Source organism: Peromyscus leucopus, chromosome 10, assembly GCF_004664715.2.
Source record: "Peromyscus leucopus breed LL Stock chromosome 10, UCI_PerLeu_2.1, whole genome shotgun sequence".
In the NCBI taxonomy this organism is placed as follows: Eukaryota; Metazoa; Chordata; class Mammalia; order Rodentia; family Cricetidae; genus Peromyscus; species Peromyscus leucopus.
In genome coordinates, this window is record NC_051071.1 from 12,643,943 (window position 1) to 12,665,934 (window position 21,992).

At 42.6% G+C, this 21,992-nt stretch overlaps 1 protein-coding gene and 1 long non-coding RNA gene across 3 annotated transcripts; one reads left to right on the forward strand and one right to left on the reverse strand.

The window, feature by feature from the left end:
* Positions 1-2,296: 2,296 nt before the first annotated feature.
* Tmem17 (transmembrane protein 17) lies at positions 2,297-9,995 on the reverse strand. 2 transcript variants are annotated; one of them, XM_037208951.1, is made up of 5 exons: positions 9,427-9,509; positions 7,938-8,104; positions 5,159-5,262; positions 4,936-5,049; positions 2,297-4,020 (listed from the first exon to the last, which is right to left on the reverse strand). In XM_037208951.1, the coding sequence occupies exons 3-5, from the start codon at positions 5,252-5,254 to the stop codon at positions 3,742-3,744; spliced, it is 489 nt and encodes a 162-aa protein (XP_037064846.1). In that variant the 5' UTR covers positions 5,255-5,262; positions 7,938-8,104; positions 9,427-9,509; the 3' UTR covers positions 2,297-3,741. The 2 variants fall into 2 exon arrangements, with proteins under 2 accessions (XP_037064846.1, XP_028732183.1); XM_028876350.2 differs by lacking the exon at positions 7,938-8,104 and having other exon boundaries at positions 9,427-9,995.
* On the forward strand, positions 8,414-21,260 carry LOC114697945. The gene is made up of 3 exons (XR_003735275.2): positions 8,414-9,021; positions 19,249-19,283; positions 20,557-21,260. It is a non-coding gene; the product is annotated as an uncharacterized LOC114697945 (long non-coding RNA).
* Positions 21,261-21,992: the final 732 nt, after the last annotated feature.

Consider the following 21,992-nt stretch of genomic DNA (forward strand, 5'->3'; position numbering starts at 1 on the left):
AGATATGTTACTTTGGAGAAGAGGTTATGCTTTTATTTCCACAGGAAATGGGAGGCTCTGGATTCATTCTGTGTTAAGAAAAATCAGATTTGATCAAGGAAGACTCCCTAAAAAATCTCCAATGAGAACAGATGGCCTAGATGATCCAACATTTCAGAGCACCTCTGTTGCAATTTCCTCTGAGTTCTGCATCCAGAACAGCTTCAAGGCTTCTGGCTGAGATGATCCAGCCTCACAGAATTCTCCAGTTAGTTCTTGACCACAATCTTAAACTTTCTCAGGGTCCCTCAAAGATTATCAATGCCCCCAATCAGTAGGAAGTAGTCTAGAGAGCTACACCCACATTCCCAAAAATAAATTATAAATGTTTGTCATCATTTAGGGGGTTTGGTTACAAGTTGTTATGGATAATGGTCAAGACAAAAAGCTAAACAAAGGAGACTAGATTCAGGGATCTTGTTCTGAAAAGAAAAGGGGGATATAGAAATGATAGGATAAAAGAGTAGATTATTGAATCTACTTTAATCCAAAAAAACAACTTTTAATATTAAATATTTTATATTGGTATGGATTTTGGTTTATTGATACAAATTTAAAGTTAATTTTGTTATACTCTATGTATATTTCTATCCTTGTTTGGGATATTGTGTTATGCATCTCATTTAAAAATATAATGTGTTGTGCGGTCCTGGTTGTGCATGATTGGCTGTTGAATCTGGAATATGCAGGACACTTGGCTCGGTTGGGGGGGGACTGGTGGCTGGACTGAGTCTACCAGGTCGATCCCGGTCCTCAGGGAGACTGATCGGAGGAGGGGATGGGGGGGTGGGGGGGGGGGGGGGGCGAGAGTAGGAGACAGGGGAATCTGTGGCTATTATGTTGAACTAATTGATGTTGTAAAATAAATTAACTTAAAATAAAAAAAAATATAATGTATAATTAAGAAATATAGAATAATAATCAGTCGTCTATAATAGTCAAACTTGGAGTCATGTTAGGTATATTTTTCAAGGTCATGCACAGATATATTTAGAGGCCATTCCTATGTCTAACACTGTCTTAGTGTGCTGGTTTGAATGAGAATGGCCTTCAATGGCTCAAATATTTGGATTGCTTGGACCAAATATTTTAGTAGAACTGTTTGGGAAGGATTAGGAGGTATGAACTTGTTGGAGGAAGTGTGTCACTGGGGTGGGCTTTGAGGTTTCAAAAGCCCATGCTAGGCCAAGTCTCTCTCTCTCTCTCTCTCTCTCTCTCTCTCTCTCTCTCTCCTCTCCTCTCCCTCTCCCTCTCCCCTCTCTCCCCTCTCCCCACTCACTCTTTGTCTGGCTGCCTGCTACCTGTAGATCAGGATGTAAAGCTCTCAGCTACTGCTCAACACCATACCTGTCTGCTTCCCACCATGGTGAACACGAACTAACCCTGAAACTGTAAGAAAGCCCCCTATTACATGCTTTCTTTTACAGGTATTGTCTTGGTCATGGTGTCTCTCCACAGCAATAGACGAAGAACTAAGGTACCTATCATCCCAAAACATTGCTGGAAGTTGCACTTTCCATAGAATGTTAACAGACAAGCCTCTGAATCCTGCCAGGAAATCATAAAGCACAACTGGTAAGAACATTGAAGAAAAAGCAGTTTTAAGAAGAGAAGTGTTTAGAAGAGCCGCTTTCCATGAAAATGATTATAAATGCTTCATAGAAGGATCCAAGAGCTGTAGGTGACAAAAGACTCAGAATAGCTGTGGTTTAAAACTTGAAGGAAGTTTGGCAATTGACAGTCTAATCATTTTCATTTCACAGGGCATTTTTAGATAATTATTACAATTGACAACATAATGCCAGGATCATCAACCTGCAGGAATTTTCTTTTCAGATAATAATTTTTGTTTCACTTTAAAGGATGAAGTAATTTGTTAATAATGTTTTATTTATATACAAATTCCCATTTAATTTTGTCTTTTAAAAATAAGTGAAAGTATTTTCTAACTAAAGCAGGATATAGTTTTTACATACGCTCCCTAGGTGAGCAGTGCTAATACCTGTTAACTATCACTGAGACACTGTTTAGAGGTCTGCTGTCTGGGCATGTCTAATTATCTTTGTGTAAGATGAAAATTATGTTATAATTAAGACCATGTGAACACAAGCCTGGGAAAGGTTAGGACCACTAACAACTCCAGTTTTGGAGAACAGCAGCTTGGTGAAGTGTTTTCCTAAGTTTTGCATTTTAGCAGGCTTGAATACTCGAGGAACATGAATATTCAAGATATAAATGAGCACACAACAGTTAGTGCTCCACCTATACAGAAGTCCTTTATGTATTAACTCAACTTCTACTTTTGAAACAAAACAGAATATTTGGCTTGGTAGAATGTTTGATCTACAGTACTAGCTTAAAAAAAAAAAATACTAGTGACCAGGTCCATATATCATCATCGCTCATTTGTGGATGTACAATTGCTTTTCAAATATATCACAAGATTCTTAACAAGATTTTAAATGCTGAAAATCCAGATGTAATGCACGTGGTGTAAAAGCCGGCACTTATTGTCCACTTTGCATGCATGTGCTACACTCATAGGCATTTACCCATGAGCCTGTCATGCATTGGGCTAAGGTGCAGGCTCACACCTCGACATATTTCTGGCCATAGATACATAGGTTATGAAATGTGCTGGAATCATCTTAATACTTGTTTATAAAGTGGCTATTTCATAAAGCTTCAACATAAATAGATACACAAGTGAACCAGGACTAAATTTCCTCAGCAGTTGAATGCCTGAGAAAATCAACAGGCAGCAGGAGACACTACGTTAATAAGATAAAATCCTTGTCCCTTTATGCAGATCTCTTCTGAATGTTACTTAGAGTAGACTGGGATTTGGAGGAAGAACTTGCTGTTTATGGAGACCAGGCTGGTCTCAAACTCATAGAGCCAGATTGGCCTGCCTCTGTCTCCCAAGTGCTAGGATTAAAGGTGTACACCACCATGCCCACCTGGCTGCTTTAATCACAGAGAACTAAATTCCAGTTTTGTGCCAGGGCAGTCACTCTGGCATAGATTATTTACATTTGACACACTTTGACAAAATATTTTTAGACGAAAGTATTTTTTAATAAAATACCCCTTTTTTTCTCATCATTTTCCTTATTAACTAACCCAGCTTAAAATTTGTGTTGCTGTTGTAGCTCTGGCTAGCCTGGGACTTGCTGTGTCCAGGCTTGCCAGACCTGAGTTCAGATCCCCAGAATCCACACAGAAAGCCAGGCATGGTGTTGAGAGCCTGTGGCCCTGCCAAAACAGAAGCAAATGAAACCAAAAGTCCACAGAAACACCAGAGTTTGTCTTGTGTTGGCCCACTGCTCCCGGTGTGGCCATGTCCTGGAGTGTGCTGACAAATGCCAAAACTGGATTTTCCTGAGATTCCATTCATTTCCAGCTACAGATGACAGCTAGAAACATTAAGGAAAGGGTGGTAGATTACAACTACCAATAGACCCCTGAAAAGTCAACATCAGAAACAAGAAATTTAGTGTCTGCTGGACTCCCCTCAGCTCCATGGTTAACACACTGCTTTCATGTACCATAGTGCGTCTTCGTATCGCCTCCATGGAATTTCAGAGCTGGAGGACACAACAACCCAGGTCACTCGTGCCCTTTCCCAGCCTGGTCTCAGGTGTCCTGTCACTCTCTCAGTCTTCCTGCCTTATCTGCAGACGTCACCTCTTCAGCGCTGGGTCAGAGCTCTTCTGGACACGGCCTCCTCCTCCTCACCACTGCACTGTTTGCAGACAGCCGATCAAAGTCCTGGAGGTGGAAACGGGCCGCCAGCTGATTGACCATTTTCTTCAGGGTCAGAAACGCTGAGATGACTTGGAAAGTAAGGAAGACAGTGAAGATGATATGTACTGCTCTTTCCAAGGGCAGGTTCCTCAGGCCTTCATTAAGGAGCAAGAAAAGGATTAACGGCAACTGTAGGAGGAGGCTCAAAAGCCAGAAGCCAGCCAACTCAGGAACCTGCAGTGATACAAGATATCAAGAGTTCTAAGACTAGTAAAATACAGTTCTGTTTGAGTTACACATACAGACAGGTGCTCAGCACTACAAAGACGTACAGTATGGGCCCCATGAGTGATTCAGGAGTGCGCACAGTCCCTGTCCTGAGATGAGAACGCCGTCTTCACGTGACACAGCTCCCACTTGGTCAACAGTGAAGTGCAACATTTAAAGGTGCAGAGACCAAGGGCTGGAAAGGGAGACTTCGAGGGTGTGCAGAGGGGAGCATCCCACCCGTGAAGCTCCAGCCTGACTAGGGATCAACACGTCAGCCTGGTATGGCTGGCTTAAGAAACGGCAAGAGAACAATAAGACACGCTGGGTGGGGCTATAATGAAGGGCTTAGCAAACCGCAGGATTTTCTAAAGACTTCAGTAACTGTAAATACTTAGGCAGGGTGATGATTCAGAAAACATGGGCCTGGCATTAGACATGAATTTATAATTTTTCTTAAGGTTCCAAGCAGACATTTAATTTACCATTTTTAACCCCTACATACATGCACAGAATGTACTTTGATCGTGTTCACCCCCATTACCCGCCTCGACTCTCTCCCAGTCTTGCTGACTCTCCTTCTCTACTACTGACTGAATATTTTCAAGACTGAGAAGAAGTGAGAAACGCTGCCAACTGCTCAGAGTTTTTGTGTTCAGATACTCCATAGGCGTCACCGCACTTCTTCTCAGTGAACTCGTCAGGATTATTTTCCTCTAGTCCATGAAGGAAGCAGAGTTCAGGAGATCAACAGTGGCACGAGTCTTCAGGTGGAGCTGATCCTTAGCCCCCGGCTGGCTCCACTTGCACCCCGGCCATTGCGTTAGTTGTACTGAATCTTTAGCTGTCTCCAGCACAGCCCTAAGGGAGGGGAGGACCCACCTTCTCCTGCAGGTTCCCCATGCAGCCCAGGTACAGCCGGATCGCTTCCATCAAGGTTATGAGGACGATGACAGTGATCACAATGAATTTGTAGTAATCGGGCAAGACCGAGTACTGAAACGAAGAAAAGGCAGGGCATGCTTGCAAAGTCTTTCTTGGGTAACGTGGAGGTGGGGTAGAAAGGGCTGGGAGGGCGGCAGGCCCAGCAGTGAGGTGGACTCACCTTCAGGTGAAGCATCACAATGCAGCTCACCCACCAGAGCGGGAAAAAGTACCAGTTGAAGTACAGGGACATCTGTAACGGCAAGCTGGAGACCATCTCATTATCTGTGCAGGAGGCAGAAGGGACACAGTTTAAGTCCTGGCCGATGCCCCAGAAGCCCTCATATCCCTGAGCATTGACACTGGTTCAGTAAAACTCCACATTCTAGGCCTATTTATAATCACCAACAGTATGTTCATCGGCATACCGTTTACTTCAGACACTAGTTGCTTGGGGTGTGTTTCATGTCCTTCAAGGATTTGCTTCTACAGTCTGCTGGCAGTTTGCAGACTGGGGTTTGGATTAAATATGGACTATCAAGCTGGACATGGTGGCACAAGCCTTTAATCATGGCACTTAGGGGACAGGGGATCACTTGAGTTTGAGGCCAGCCTGGACTACACAGTAAGAAAGGGAAAAATAAAGAGCAAAGGACTATCAGCTGGCGTAGTAGTGCATTCCTGTCACCCTAACGCTCAGAGACAGGGAAGAGCAAGTTTGAGGCAGTCAGAGCTACACATCTGACCTTGTCTCAGAAAAAAACTAAAATCCAAAAGAGCAATGTGAATATGAAATTCTATTGTTGCCTTTGTAGAGTCTCTATAAAGAGCTATAAAATGAATGAATAAAAATGAATCTTTTATAGGTTAGCTCTTATATAATAATTAATCTCAAATTATAAAGACATCCCCCTTTCAGCAAATCCTAATCCTGCACATTCCTTAATGCTAATCTAGCACCATTTCCCTACAAATCCTTCCTTGATTACATGCTGCAGTCCAGTAGAAGTCTTTACCTGACAGGTATTTATCACTCTAAACTGTGTATAAGAAGTGCCGTTAGGGCTGGAGAGATGGTTCAGTGGTCAAGAGCTCTTGCTGTCCTTGCAGAAGACAGAGTTCAGTTCCCAGCACCTACACAGTGGCTCATAACCATCTGTAACTCCAATTCCAGGAGATCTGCTGCTCTCTTCTGGCCTGGGTGGGCACCAGACATGCATGCGGTACACATTCATACACACAAAATAAAAAATAAAAAGTGCTGGCAAAGAATCCTATTCTTCTCATCTAAGATGGAGTACTGAAGAGACCACGGGCTTTAGAAGCTGTGGTGATCACAATGAAAATGGCCTCCATAGGTCATGGCCTTGTTGGAGGAGTGCGTCACTGGGGTTGGGCTTTGTGGTTCCAAATGCGCAGGCTGGGCCCAGTGTCACTCTCTTTTCCTGCTGCCTGCAGATCCAGATGTAGAACACCAGCTACCTCTACAGCACCTGTGTGCGGCCATGCTTTCTGACCTGATGATAATGGACTAAACCTCTGAACTGAGCCCCAATTAAATGTTTTCCTTTTAAGAGTTGCTGTGGTCATGGTGTCTCTTCACAACAACAGAAGCCCCGATGAAGACAGAAGCCCAGGGAATTAGGTGCCAGAGTTGGGATGCATTATCACATCTTTCTGAGCATTCCTTTAATCATCTCTGGAATGATAACAGAAGACCACTCAAAGGCTGCTTGTGAAGTCATTTCACTCTTACTAGTGTGCCTGTCACACTTAATGGGTATTCACAAACAGTGCCACTTCCTTTCTTACTTGTAATCACACAGTCTCAGTGTAAGCACAGATTTACACTTACATTTCCTATTTAGAATCTTGCTTTATACACTGTGAATATCAAGCCTGCATAAGCAGAAAGAACAAATTTTCAAATGCACAGTCATACATATACCCGTTTGTGCCACACAAGTTCCATTTGTCAGACTGATGACCCAATATCTTTTGCTTTTGTATAAGGGAAAAGGTCCTCAACAAGAATTTAATTTTAAAAATTGAGCCCTAAAAATACATTATAAATTTAACTACATTCTTATTTTAAATTGGCTTTTCTAAATGAAAGAATTTAGAAAGATACTAACATAAACTACTTTGTAACATTTTTCTTTTTATCTGCATAGTTTTGTTTTTTGTTTTTTATTGACATCTAATGCTTTTGAGACAAGCATGGCCTCTAGAAGTTTCTGCAGCAGGCTTTCTTGGATCACCAGCCCCCAAATTATGACATGGAGACTTATTATTAGTTATGAGTGCTCGGCCTTAGTTTAGGCTTGTCCCACTAGCTCTTGTAAATTATTTTAACCTGTTTCTCTTCATCTGTGTTTTGCCTCGGGGCCTTTTACCTTTCTTGCATTCTGTATGTCCTACTTGCCTGCTTCCTCCATGTCTGCCTGGCTGGCCGCTGCCTGGGTGGCCGGTCCCTGGTGTCTCCCTCGTTCTCTCCTCCTTCTCCTCTCTTGAGCCTAGATCCTTCCTCCTACTTATTCCATCTACCAGCCCCACCTATCCCTTTACTGCCTAACTATCGGCCATTCGGCTTTTTATTAGACCAATCAGGTGACTTAGGCAGGCAAGGTAAAACAAATGCAGCACATCTTTACATAGTTAAATATTCTATTCCATAACAAGTTTCCTTTAAGTTTTAAGAGCATGTCTGACTATTGTGGTCTGTTTTGGATTGCCTTAATTTTTAAATCATTCCTAATATAAGAATGAATTTTTAAATCTGTTAATTCTAAAGATTGTGGATGTGAGGTGTTGTGGATGTGAGGTGAGGTGGATGTGAGGTGTTGTGGAGGTGAGGTGTTGTGAGGAGAGGTGGATGTGAGGTGTTGTGGAGGTGAGGTGAGGTGGAGGTGGGGTTAGAGGATAAAAACTTGTTACAGTCTGTCTAAGGTCAGACTCACCAAGAAGGCAGGAAAATGATTATATATTGGTTAAGCTGACAGTTTCAGAACCTTTAGAGAGGAAAGTAGTCCACATTTTCAGAGACCGAGGCAGGAGTATTTCAAGTTCAAAGACAGTCTCGACTGCGTAGCCAGTTTCAGGATAGCCCAGGCACTTCTTGACTACACTATAACAAAATACGTTTTGTTGTTGTTTTTTTGTTGTTGTTGTTTTTCAAGACAGGGTTTCTCTGTGTAGCTTTGCGCCTTTCCTGGAACTCAACGTTGTTGTTGTTTTTTTAAAAGCTACGGGGATACAGCTTGGGTAGAGTGACTTCTTAGCATGCCTGGGCTTTATTTTATGTAGTGTCATGTCCACACTTCAACAATTCAACTTATGCAACTGAAAAATCAGGCCAAAATATAAATGAGGTGCAAAATGTGAATTCATTAAATTTTACAAAAGTTCAAGTTGAGTTCTGCAATGAGATAAAATTAAAGCATTATATAATTGGACAGGCGGCTTTTACTGACCAATTAGTTACCTGTCTTGGCACAGACAGTGAACTTCAACAGCTTTTCTCACGTTTGAGTGGTTGGGGAAAAAAATACTTCTGTGACACATGAAAACCATATGAATTTCCAGTCCCAGTGCCCGCAGGTGGTTCAGTTGGCATCCATAGAACCACCTAAGGCCGCCGAGGCTCTGCAGCCTCCAGGACGGCAGAACAAACACCACCCTGTCTTTTCAGTACCTGCCCTGTTCCCGGAGACCTTGAATTATCAGATTCTAGTGCTCGGACAGGCTCACTCTCGGAATCAGAAACAGGACAACCTAACTTTTCAGGTTTTTCTCCACACAGCCTAAATCGGGCGAATGACCAGGGTGACAAATAGCAAGGCCATTTCAACTTTCCCACGGCCAAGCAGGAGAAAGGATTTCTACTCCCCCAGTTCATTGTGACAACCGCGTCTGCTGTGGTCATGGTTCGGGAGCGGAGACCGAAGTCAGCTCGGTGGTATTTCTGTTCCATGGAGGGGAAGGACGAGCAGGCAGAGGGAGGCCGCGCGGGTCCGGCGGCCGCGTGGACAGTGGTTTAAACAGGTTCGTTCAATGAAAGGACACCCCCTTTCCTCCCCTGTGCCCCGCTGGAAGGCTGGCTGGCGAGGAACGGGCCTCAGGGCCGGGAGGGTCTGCACCCAGCCGGCTTTCCCGCGGGTGCGAGTGGAGGGCGCGGCTGCTCTCCCCTCACCCGGCCCGGAAGGCCGGCCGGCCGTGCGGGGGAGAAGGCGTTCCTGCTCTCTGTTCCAATCCCCTCGGCGACAGGGACACCGGGTGCAGCAGCTGCCGCGGCTGAGGTCCGCGGGCGCCCGCAGGGCCGCAGCAGCCTCCGGTGCAGGGAAAAAAGTGCCGCGGCGGAAGCCGAAGCCGCCATTTTTCACCCGGGCACGGCCCGTGCGGCCGCCCGCGAGCCACACCCCCGCGTGGGCCTGCGCCCTCGCCACTCACCCGCGGCCTCGCTGGACTCGGGCCCGGTGCGGCTGGAGTCGCCGAACACCGTGAGGCTGAAGTTGCCCAGGCGCTGACGAACGGGGTCCGGCAGCTCCATGCCTGGGCTGCCCGGCCTCGCCACTCACACACCGGCTAATCGGCGAGCGCAGCGGCGTGCTGCGGTTCCCCGGGCAACGGGGCTGGGCCAGCCGCCAGGGACGTGGGGCTGGGGCTGCCGGGCGCGCTCCGGGACCCTGCAGAGGCTTCCCATCGAGAGGCGAGCAGGGGCAACCGGGCCTGCAGCCGAAGGTGACCTAGTTAGTGTGCCGGGAATGCCAGGATCCTGAGTCCCCTTTTAAGCCGTGACGCGTTAAAATGATCAGGAGTGATAAGCCATTCAGGCCTGGGCTGAGCCACACGGAGCCCTCACACCATGCCGCTGCTCAGTTTGTGAATTGGTGCGCCATTTCTAGAGGGAAATGAAGAAGAAACACAGATTTTAAATAATGCCCTTGACCCAGTAGATTCTTTTCTATGGATAAATAAAATCTGGGGTAAGGCTAGGGTAGACCAAGCGAGCCTGCTTCAGAAGGGAAGGAAATAACTCGAAAGTATTGAGAGCAGTTGTTTCTGCATCGTGGGTGATTTTAAAACTTAAAAAAAAAAACAGCCTTTTCCTGCTTTCTGTTACAATGTATCATTTTTAGCTTTCGGGAGGATCTTCAGTTTGAGGTCAGCCTGGGCTACAGTTGCAAAATCTCAGAAAACAAACCAAAGCAAACCATGAAGTGTAGTATTAAGACATACAGAGAAAAGCACAATCCAGATGTGTTAGGACCCGGGTCTGTCAACCTTATCAACATCCTTCCTATTTATAATCATACCAACAAGCTTATCATATCAGTAAGCTGTTGATAAGCACTGTGTATTTTGTAGTTAGGAGCAGGTATGGCTGTAACCACTCTTGGGCTTGATTTGCACCACTCCTTGTGAAAATGCCTGCTGGTGAACATAGCTCACGTTTATGTTGAGTGTGTACCCAGGAGGGAAATGTTAAGTCAAACAGTATGTAAGACCAGTTTCGTTCTGTTCTGCCAACACTTTTCCAAATTGTCTAACCTCCAGCTGTATATGAACATCCTTATCACTCCGTATGCAAACAACGCTTAGATTCTGTTCTTCCTTTTAATCTTTCTGGTAGTGTGGTGGGACTGGAGCTGTCTCAGCAGTTACCAGCACTTGCTCTTGCAGAGGACCCAGGTTCGATTCCCATTACCAGCAGAGTGGTTCGCAACCACCTGTAACTCCATCAGATACTGTGAGAGCCAAAGCTACATTTTAAGTTTTAATTATTACACCTTAGAGATCTATGAAACAAAAATGCCTCTGATCTGCAAGCCCCTTGCCCAGGGACAGATCCTGAAATGCTGAAGGCTATTGTGTATGGAGATAACAAACCTCATGTTTTCTCCCCTAAACAAGTTTGTTTGACCCATCTGCACCAGATGTGCTTGACCACATGTGGGCGGGAGGTTCACAGGCAGGAAATACGTCAGGATGTATGCTGGCCCCCACTGGACCTGATGGGAAATACTTAAACTACTGCACACGGTGACTCGGGGCCATTTTCTGGAAACCCAGAGCCCATCCACCTGGCCAGTATTTAATTAAAGCTTGTTTCAAATTTGGCTTTAAACTGTAGTAGTGGTCTTATTCTTGATCAGTGGGATTGACAATACCTCTTTTTGACCTCCAAGGACGTCAAGCACACATGTGGTGTACAAACAAAAATGCAGGCTAAGTACATAGAAAATCAATAAACTCAATTCTAAAAATCAAAAGCATGGCAAGCATATAATTTTTTTTACAATTGTCATAAAACACAGTTCTCATTCCAAAGGGAGTGAAAAGGAATTTATTCTGAGCTAAATGAGTGCCCATAGCCTGGGAACCTGGATTCAGGTTGTCCCTAATTAATGTCCATCATCCAAGTCACAATATGATTTATATCATCAGAGAACGAAAGACAGCCATAAATCAATGCATCTCCTAAATTCATTAGTGGGGACGTCAGGTAGGCAGGCCACAGCAAAGCAGGACATCTCTGCCACAGGTCTCATGCTTCCTGGGGACAGTCTTAGCTTTTTGATGGTGAAAGCCCACCATCAGCTAAACTAACAGATTCCAAAGGTTTTACCTGGTAGTTAAAAGAACATTAGATAAGATACAGAGGTGAGTGGGTAAACCCGCATCAAGGGGGCTAAGGACAGCCCAAGGTAATTTTGGCTTTTGATCTGCAACATTCCAGCTAACAATCACAGAAATTCCAATCTATCAGTCTGCAGAGTCTTTAACAAAGGGGTGGCTTTTCCAGGGAGCTTCAGTCACACAATCAAAAGGGAAATTCACATAAAGATTGTCAAGAGGAAGAAATGGAAGGAGATGGCTGTGTAGTTAGGTTTTAAAAGTAATTCAAGTAGTGTTTCTCTTCACCAAGACACTTAGCCCAGTGATACACGTGGAGGCCAAGGAGACCCAAACTACAGTTCCTCTGGTCAAAGTCCACAGATAAATTCTAGCCAGGGATGGCTGGGAGAAGCTGGCTAAATTTTGCTTCAGTTCAAGTGGAGCTCAGGCTCCAATATCTTCAAAAAAGGCTTCCAGGACCTCCCTAAGGCGAGCTTAGCTGCTCCCCTCTGTGTCTGACAAAATCTCCTGTCTGCTCTGGTCTTAGCACTGGGCGTCTGTCCTATAATTGTGTTTATGTGTCTGTCTTCCTCATCTACCACTCTTTGAAGTCTTTCATCTTATGGTGTTTGGTTTAGAATCAGAGATAGAGAACTGCTGAATGACTGAAGGGACGTAAAGGTCTGATCACTTTTCCTACAGCTTCCCATCCTTAGTTCAAAGACTTTGCCAGCTTGTGTGTAAAGTTTATTCTGTAGAATCAATAATCCATGAATAGTAAAACCAAGTAAAGTCTGGCCATTAAAAATAAACATGAGCAACCAAGAATCATTTTTCATCTCTTAAGTGAATCAAGATTTTTATAGAGGGGACAATGAAACTCCAGGCAGGATGCACTAATGATTAAATTGTAATTCGGACAACTGCACAGAGATAAGCAATTGACTTTAGAAATAGCCTTGAAAGTGTTTCTACCTTGGGGCTGGAGAGATGGTGTTGGGGGATATTCAACCACACAGTGAACCCTGATTTTGCATTTGCATTAATTAAATAAAATTAACCTTGGGTCAAGAGGCTGAGTTAGCAACTAGTTGACAGAGAGTAATCCTAGAGCACCAGAGGGCATCTGGGAGAGATAGGGAGCCACACTCGAAATAGTAGAGAGGGATTTGGAGTAGTGCAGCTTTTTTTTGTTTGGGGGAGTGGAAGGATGCTCTTTTTTGGAGACACCAGCAAGGAGAGAAGGTCAGCTAATTACAACCCAGCTTCCCAGAGCTAGCAGGTTTTCACCCCAGCCTTTGAGTCTCTAGTCTTATTTATAAATAGAATGATAGAGATTTTGTCAAAGCTACCTTTAGCGGCAGCCACAGAGCTGGTGCCTGTGGGGATAGAATTCCTGCCAGGCTGTAGCCTAAATGGCCGGACTGTTGCCAGAGAAGCAGCAGGCCGATAACTTTGGAGTCACAATTGCTGGTGGAAATAGCATTTGATTAAGGCACAGCCGCTGTGCCAAAGTTAAAACAACAAGATGATGCAGGGGTTAGGAGCCCTGGCTACCGTTTCAGAAGAGATGGGTTCAATTTCCAGCACACACATGACTGCTCACAACTGTCTAAGTCCAGCCCCAGGGGGTCTGATGGCCTCTTTTGGCTCACACACAGTGCACAGGCATACATGCAGACAAAACACCCACACACATAAAATAAATAAGTTTTAAAAAGTGTTTCTATTGTTAATGAAATAATCCAAAGATTAGGACTCTGCTTGCACAAAATAAGTATGGAAATAAAGTTTAAAGCTATTGCTTTCCTAGTAAAGACCTTGGATGCAATTAACCATTAAAGCATTCCATGCATATTAACAAAATTTATGTAAAGTCTGAATGATTTAAAAAAAAAAACATGTTTTCTCTCTCACACTGAAAAAAAAAAGATGTGAAATGTTTTGTTCAGTTTATAATTATTTACTCAAAATCCTAGGGAAAGAAACTAATATAATTCTGGGTGTTTTTCCTTCTATTTTTGTGACTCAAATTTCCTAGGATACACAAATATTTCATAGCACAGAAATACTATTTAAAAATTGAGAGAGAGAAGCAAAGTTGAAGCAAGAGGCAGGCTGTGTGGGGAGAGAGGTACAGGCTGGAATGGTCCTGCATTGTTGATTTCACAAATGGTCCAAATGGCTCAAACCTTTCAGAATATTGTTTCACTAGTTGGTGCTCAGTGTCTTATAGGTAGTCATACCTGTAAGTACTGAGCTACACAAGAAAATATCCACTTTCAGGGAATCAAGAGATTTGTGGAATTTGAGTTTCCCATAATGTAAGCCAACTGTTCACTTAAAATCCAAAAAGAAGTGTGAATCTGTTCTTAAAACCAGAGTAATTCAAGCAAGATAAAGTCTTACAGAGGTCTGTAAAGTTAAATAGTTCTTTAAAATTATTTACATATTACTTTATGTGTATGGATGCTTTGTCTCTATCTATCTACCTGTCTGTCTATCTCTCTATCTATCTATCTATCTATCTATCTATCTATCTATCTATCTATCTATCTATCATCTATCATGTCTGTTCATCACATGTATGCCTGGTGCTCTTAGAAGCCAGACAATTCCCTGGGACTAGAGTAACAGACAGTTGTGAGCCACCATGTGTGTTCTGGGAATTGAACCTGGCCTCTGGACAAACATCCAGTGCTCTTAACCACCCAGCCATCTCTCCAGCCCCAGTTAGGCAGTTCTTATACCAATGTTGTTTAGAGAAATACTTCCTCTTCAATGATTGCTTAGTGTATTTCATCGGCATTTAATTACAGGTGTGCTTTACTTATTTATTTTCATAGAAATGTCAGTCTAATATCATAATTTGTTTCTCTTTTACAAGAGGCAATGTTGTTTGGTATTGCCTTATGTGACAAGAAACTGATTTTATGGGTCATTTTTTTTTTAATTACTCCTTGTCATAAGAAAGATGTGAATTCTTTCTGCTTGACTCTAACAAGGAGTTTACCAGTAATATTTTAGGTGATGATGTCACCTAAGTGACATTCAGTATTTTGCTTTAAAATGAACTGTGAAGACATCTCCAAGAATATAGAAAAAAATAAAAGATAAATGATATCTTTTTTTATCCCGCCAGCCAGCTCCCAAATAATAACACAGAGACTTCTTATTAATTATGAAAGCTCAGCCTGTAGCTTAGGCTTGTTCCTCACTAGCTCATGTAACTTAAGTGAACCCATTTATATTAATCTACATTCTATCACATGTTACCTCTCTTCCATATTGCACCTCCCGTTTCCTCTCCATGTTTCCTGGTGTCCCCTGTGCACCTAGATTCTTCTCCTCTTCTTTTCTCTCCCCAGAAATCCTGCCCACACTTCCTGCCTAGCTATTGGCCATTCAGCTTTTTATTACACTAATCACAGCAATACACTTCACACAGTGTACAGATATCCCACAACAATTATATGCTTGGACACAATGTCTTCAGATATGATTCCACATGAACATCCACATTAAGAATCTTGCTCTAAATTACATGAAATCTAATCTTACAATCTTCCATTGCTAATGGATAATCAAAGCTTTTGAATCTCTCATACAATTTATTCACAGAACTTTTCAAAGGTTTATAACAAGAGCAATCTATGAATTACAGAAAAGGCAAGATCTCTTAAAGGTAATTTAGGCTACACTAAGGGATATTTAAGGACAACTAATATTTTGCCTTCATAATCAGCACCATTGAGTATTTTTATTAGAAAACAATTGTCCTCGTCTACTGTATCAGACCCCTGCTGCGTGTGTCACACTGTGAGAGACGGGAAATGTCTAGACAAGGAAAAAAGATCAGGAAAGCAAACCTCCTTGAAGGAAATCTTGGATCCGTCAAGTGAAACTGTGAGTCTAGGAGAAGCAGACGGTCTTTTCAGTGACTCTGTGACATTCTTCACAGCGATAGTGCAGCCCTGTGGCTTATTCACTGCACTGTGTGGAATATGAATCATGTTGTCTTTCTGGGAGAAAGCTCATCTTTGCTGCTACTGACTGTAACAAAAGATTGCTCTCCCACTAAACGTTGATACATTAGTCCCTGCTCCCTCGGGCTCTTTTTCCTGTGGTTCTCACTCTATTGGCTTTCACAGCTTACTTTGCCTCCAGTGGTATACCCTGCAATGCTTAGACTTGTTTCATTTTGATCGTCAATCACATTAAGACTGTAAGAGTAGATATGTTGTCGATGGACAAGTTCTATTAAAATGAGAAGTCTATATACACGTAGAGTTCAGGTAAGCTTGAATTATTCATATTTCCATCGCTGAGTAACACAACTCTCTTGATTTTTAAGATGTTTGCTTTGCAAAACAGATTGCTGCGATCTCCTTTCCCATTGCATTCTATCTTCAGTTAGTACGGAATTGTCCTATCCTCCTCTTCAGCACATGCTGTGAAGATGAACAAAAGGCCCAGGTGTCTGGAGACAGTATAACAGGGCGTCAGCAGGGATGCCCTAGGCCCTGGCTAAGGTCCAGATGGAGGTGAGTGGGCCTACCACCTACAGTCCCAACATTCTACCAAGAAATGCCAATGTGGGTAAACAGCCCTGCCACAGACCCCGTCTACCCGACCCAGGCTCCCCGCAGTTTAAAGAGGTGGAGAGGAAGTTAGCCTTTCCAATAAACACTCCTGCGGACATTCTACGCCCTTCCTTCCACCAACCGAGGGCTCGGTGCTTCCGGGATGTTACAGCTTGAACGGAACTGTCCCCTGTGGGCTCATGTGTTTGGGGTTGCTTTGGAGACTGTGGGAGCTTTGGGGCTGTGGCCTGGCTAGCACAAATGGTTTGCTGGGGTTGGGACTTAAAGGTCATATTTTCTTGGAATCTTTTATTTGTAAAACTTTATTTTTATTTTATGTGGATGGGTGCTTTGCCTGAATGTAAGCACACTGTGCCCCCAGAGGCCAGAGGAGGGTGCTGATGCCCTGGAATTGGAGCTGTGGTTGGTTGTGAGCTACCACGTGGTGCTGGAAACCAAACCTAGCGGCCCTGGTGGGGCAGCCGGTGCTCTGAGGTACTGAGCCATCTCTCCAGTCCCATATGCGCTTGAGCTGCGCTTGCGCTCTTCTTTCCGACCTGTCAAGATGTAAGGACCTGCTGCCTCACGCTCCTGCTGCCACCGTCTGCTGCACTTGGTGTGACAAGACTGTCCCCCAGAGATCGTGGAGGACACGAGCCTTCCGCACTTAGGATGTTTCTGTAAGATATTGGGCCACAGTGATGAAGAAAGTAACTGATTCACAGGGCGAGGAGGGGGTGACAGAGAGCATCCTACTTGTGGAGAGAGGCAAGGACCACAGCACGCCATCCCTGCAGAACACAGGGCAGAAACAGTGGGCCAGGCTTCCTAGAGAAGCATCCGGTGATGAGGGAATTGCAGCCTTCCCAGGGAAGCCAGTGAGACATGCCCAGCCCCACTCCTCCTACCCGAGTCGGAAGAACACACAGGGTGGAGAGGAGATCACACTGCTCCCACCCACCCCGAGCCACTGCTGACGGCCTGAGGAAGAAATAACCTGAAATTCAGTTTGAAGCTTAAGTTGGAAATTAACACAACCAGAATGACATGATTTTAATAACTTGAAGAGGTAGATTTAATAATGAAATTAAGCAAAAAAAAAAAAAAAGGTTTTAAAAGAGCTGACATCAGAAAGAGAGTGTGGCTAACACGGCTAGTCTCTGCGTGCCGTGATCTGAAGTTTTAGTCATTTCACATTTATACTCCAATAAACTGGACCTCAAGGGAATCGCCACAGCAGAGTTCTGACCTCCAGAGGGCAATGGATGGTTCTGAACAGTAAAGACTGATACCAACTCAAACAAGAATGGTTTTAATTCATGAGTTAATTAGAGACAGGTTCTCCTGTAGCCTAGCCTGCCCTGAAACACGTTGTGTAGCCGAGGATGACCTTGTGTTTCTGATCCTCTGAGTGCTGAGTTTATAGACATATGCCAGCACGCCCAGTTTTATGTCACGCTGAGAATCAAATCCAGAGCTTCCTGCATGAAGGCAAGCGTTTACCAACTGACCCACAGCACAAGAACGGCTCTGTTCTTCAAGAATTTTGTTTTGTTTTGTTTCAATTTAATTGAAATATAACATTCGGACAAAAGAGTGCCCAAGTCCTCAGAACAGAACTCTGGGCATTTTAACTGAGTGCATCACCTGTGCTGATTTGAATGAGAATCTGCATAGGCTCACATGTGTAAACCTTTGATACCTGTTTGGCCGGGCTATTTGGCAAGGCTGTGGAACCCTTCAGAGTCAGAACCTTGCTGGAGGAAGAAAGTCACTATGGGTGAGCTTTGAGAGTTTGGAGACTCACCCCACTCTCAGTTCCTTCTCTCTGCTTCCTGCTTGAGGGTGAAGAAGTGATCACATTTTTAATGGGAAAGGATCTAAATTGGTACTCTCCATTTCTGCCTTCACAGTGGTTATTCTCTCTCTCTCTCTCTCTCTCTTATTGACAAGAATTTGTTAATTGCATTAGTACTTTTAAAGAACCAATGTTTGAACTTTTGCTATTTTTCTAATATCTATTTTTTTTGTAGCTTTCTAACTTTTCTTTCTGTTGTGTATGAGTATAATTTTCTGTTTTTCTCCTGTTGGCATATGACTTTTCAGATGGATCATTGGCTTTTAGACTTTCTTTTTTGAACTTAAAAAAATTACTACCATGCTTGCACATGTGTGTGTGCAAGTGTGTGCACATGCATACACAAGCGAGTATACGTGTGTGTGTGTGTGTGTGTGTGTGCACGCTAATGTATGCCATAATGCATGAACAACTTTTGGAAGTCAGTTATCTCCTTCCACTGTGTGTAAAACTCATGTTTTCAGGTTTAGCAAGTGCTTTTATTTTCTGAGCCATTGTGCTGGCCCAACAATTTTTTTATATTATTATTTACTGTGTGTATGTGAATGCACACACGCACACTAAGGAGTTAATGATTATTTGGTTTCTATTTCAGTTCAGTTACAGCTGGAGAACTCATTCTATAATACTCCATCACTTTGGTATTTGTTGAAACTTGACCAGATGTGATCCATTTTTCAAATGGCCACATTTTCCTGAAAATAACGTATTTTCTTCAGTTGTTAGATGTAATTTCTATGTAAGTTTAATTCAGTCATATTTGTTAATTATGCTTTTCAATCTCTTGTGTTTTGACACACACGTGCACACAGGCACACACACACACACAACACTGTACTTGTATGATTACATATACAAGTATCTTTGCCTGCTTGTTTGATCAGTCACAGAGGTCTACCAAATCTTCCATTCTGATCATGAATAGGTCCATTTCTCCTATCAATATTATTTGTGATCTTCTTTTGGAATTAAGTTATGTGGAATTGTCCCTTCCTCATCAATTGGCCCTTTATATCATGAAGCATCTTGTTTTGTCTCTTGGGCTGGAAGTCTGGCTTAGTGGCAATGTTGGTCTGGTATTCTTGAGGTCCTCCTTACAGAAGAGCAAAGTATCCATAGATCTGTGGTGTTGGAGATGTGTAAGTACACTGTCTTTTAAAAGTTTTTCCTGTGCTTTACAACTACTGACTTCTCCACCTTCTCACTTTTCAGGCCTCTGTTCCCTTAGGATGTGTTGTACCCAGCAGGTCAGTGTGTTTTTCAGTTACTTTGACAATTTAGTACTTTTACACTAAATTTACACTAAATGTCAATTGTTACTTAAACATTTGGATCACTTTATGACATGCTTCCTTCTCCAGGTTTTACATCTCTGTTACTCAGCTTCCTCCCTTTCTTTATGATTTATTTTCATTATTTTATATTCCTTGTATTTCTTGTCAAGTACACATTATTGTACTATTCTTTATAGTTTCTCTCTGGTCTATATACAAACTAATATCATTCCACCTCCATGGCAATGCAGTGGCCGTTGGATGTGCTACTTGCCCTGTTCTTTTGGGTAAATGTTGTATGTTTTACTTCTACCAGGGGTTGGAAGACTGTGATGTGTCATTATGATTTTACTTTGCATTTACATTTTCTCTGATTTTTCCTCTTCTCATTGCTCTCAGAATCTTCCTGCATTTCTGAACCTCTCTCTGGGATTCTGAGCCAGTTTATCAGCAACAGACGCTCCCAGATTCTTTTGAAATACATCATTTATTGATTTTCTGGAATTCTTCATTCAGTGTTCCTTCTTGAAGGATACTTCACAGGGCATGAAACCCTAAGTTTATAGGCATTTTTCTCTTTTATTTAAAGAAGATTGCCCATTGAGTTGCTCACATAATTTCTGATACAATTAGCTGTGGTCCTTGTTTCTTTGAAGGTAATGAATTGTTTTCTGACTTTTTGGAAAGTTTTACTCTGTCTTTGGGTTTCAGTGTTTGGCTACAGTGTCCTCAATGAGTCTTACAGTGTACGCAGGCCAGAGGGCAAGCCCAGATGCCCTCCACAGGGGCGGTCTTTTTTGGTGACAGTCTCCTACCTGAAACCTGACAAGTGGACTAGGCTGGCGGGGAGCTCCAGGGGCCTGCCTGCCTCTGCCTCCTCAATGCTGGGATTACAAGGGTGCCTCCCCCCCATTTCTTTTTTAAAAATATGCGTTCTGGGGATTGAATTTGCATTTTCATGCTTAGGAGGCAAGTACTGTGCTGACTGAACCATCTTCCAGCCCTAGATTTTTTGTGTTTGTTTTTGTTTTTAATACAAATCTCTTGATCTACATTGTACATCTTGTGTTTTGATATATTTTGGGTTTTTGGAAAAATCCCCAAATTTAAATGCTGCTTCTTCCTCTATGCTTCATTTCTCTTTTTATTTTTAGAACTTCTGTTACATTTAAAATTAAACCTTTTGCTGCATTAAATATGTCTCAAACTTTAAAAATGTATTTTCTCTGCATCCATGCTTTGGCAGAGTGTATGCTTAGAATAAATCTATCCCTCTGACCTCACTTCTTCCTCTGGCTGCACTGCCCCTGGACTTTCGAGGTGAGAACTCCTTGCCCAGCCCTCTGGGGAGGGGGCAGCTTGATGACTCTGTCCCGTGGAAGCCCAGCTTCCTGTGACCTGAAGCAGGAGAATGTTTGAGGACCGTCCAGCCAGTGACAAGGGAAAGAACAGCAACCGTGGGGCAGGACCAAGTCCGCAGCGAGAGAGACCAGAGCAAGGCGTTCCTGGAAGCCGTCAGTGTCGGCCCAGGGGGTGCGGCCCTGCGGAAAACCTGGTGTCTGAGGTGGACTGAACGAGTCCTTCTTTGTAATCAAAGCAGACGAATCCACCCGGAAGTGTGTATCTGGGCCTCAGTAATGTATTTCCTTAATTGATGCTATGGATGTGATTGAAAAGATGTCTTTCAATGTGACACAGCAAATCCATGAATCAGAAGTGGAGTGCATGCTTTCGCTCTAGGTACACTAATGAATGGCTCCATCCTGGGGGAGGAGCTCACTTTAAAAGTAAAGTTACCCCTTTGGTCTGGTTCTGTTTAACACTTTATCATCAATTTTGTTGAAATTTACATTTACTTATTAAATTCACAGAGGAGAAATTTATTGTTTAACTGGATCCTATAAGATGTTAAATCCAGCAAGATAACATTTACAAAATTTGATAAAAATAGTATATACTCATTGATAATTATTTAGAAAATCATTGCAAAATTTTTTCTTTTTCTGTTTTTGGAAAAATGTAATTATAATCACAAGTATTTTATAACATTAAATATTATTTTAAAATTATCAATATTATTTTATAATTTTGTTTTAATTGACATAATTTATTTAGGTACTCTATCGGGATCATACTGTTTTCTAATTTTGTTTTGCTTAGAAATCATAAATATTTTTCCAAATCAAACATTATTCTCTCAATTATCAGTAGATATTTCAATTTTCAATTTTTCAGTCAAATATTGTAGACATAAGTTAGAATCTTGCTTTATCATAATTTTCTGTAAATGTTGGTAAAGCTGGACATTTCTTCATATGTATATTAGATATTTATGGTTTTTGCTCTGGAAAACTCTGTCTTTTATTTTTCCAGCTAGGATGTGTATCTGAATGTTGTTTAAGAACTTTCATATATTAAACACCTCAGCCTTTTCTGAAATTTGCATTGCAAATATTTCTTTCAATTTCAAAATCTGCATTTGATTATGGAATTTATTGTTTTGATATATATCTATATTCATTTTTAAGAACTGAAAATTTCAATTGTTTTGCCTGTCATGTCATACCTCCAATTACGTAACTATTTACTTATGTCTTGTATCAGACAGAATCAATACTTAATATAAGTAGACTGAAGACCAGTTCACAGGCTCAGAACAGCCATCAGCTAGCCTTTGCACAA

Coding starts and splice junctions, on each gene's coding strand:
- Tmem17 (XM_028876350.2), bottom strand. CDS start 9,526: ATGGAGCTGCCGGACCCCGTTCGTCAGCGCCTGGGCAACTTCAGCCTC. Junction 5,263..9,426: donor CGAGTCCAGCGAGGCCGCGG/GTGAGTGGCGAG, acceptor CCTCCTGCACAG/ATAATGAGATGGTCTCCAGC. Junction 4,021..4,935: donor TGGGGAACCTGCAGGAGAAG/GTGGGTCCTCCC, acceptor GTATCACTGCAG/GTTCCTGAGTTGGCTGGCTT.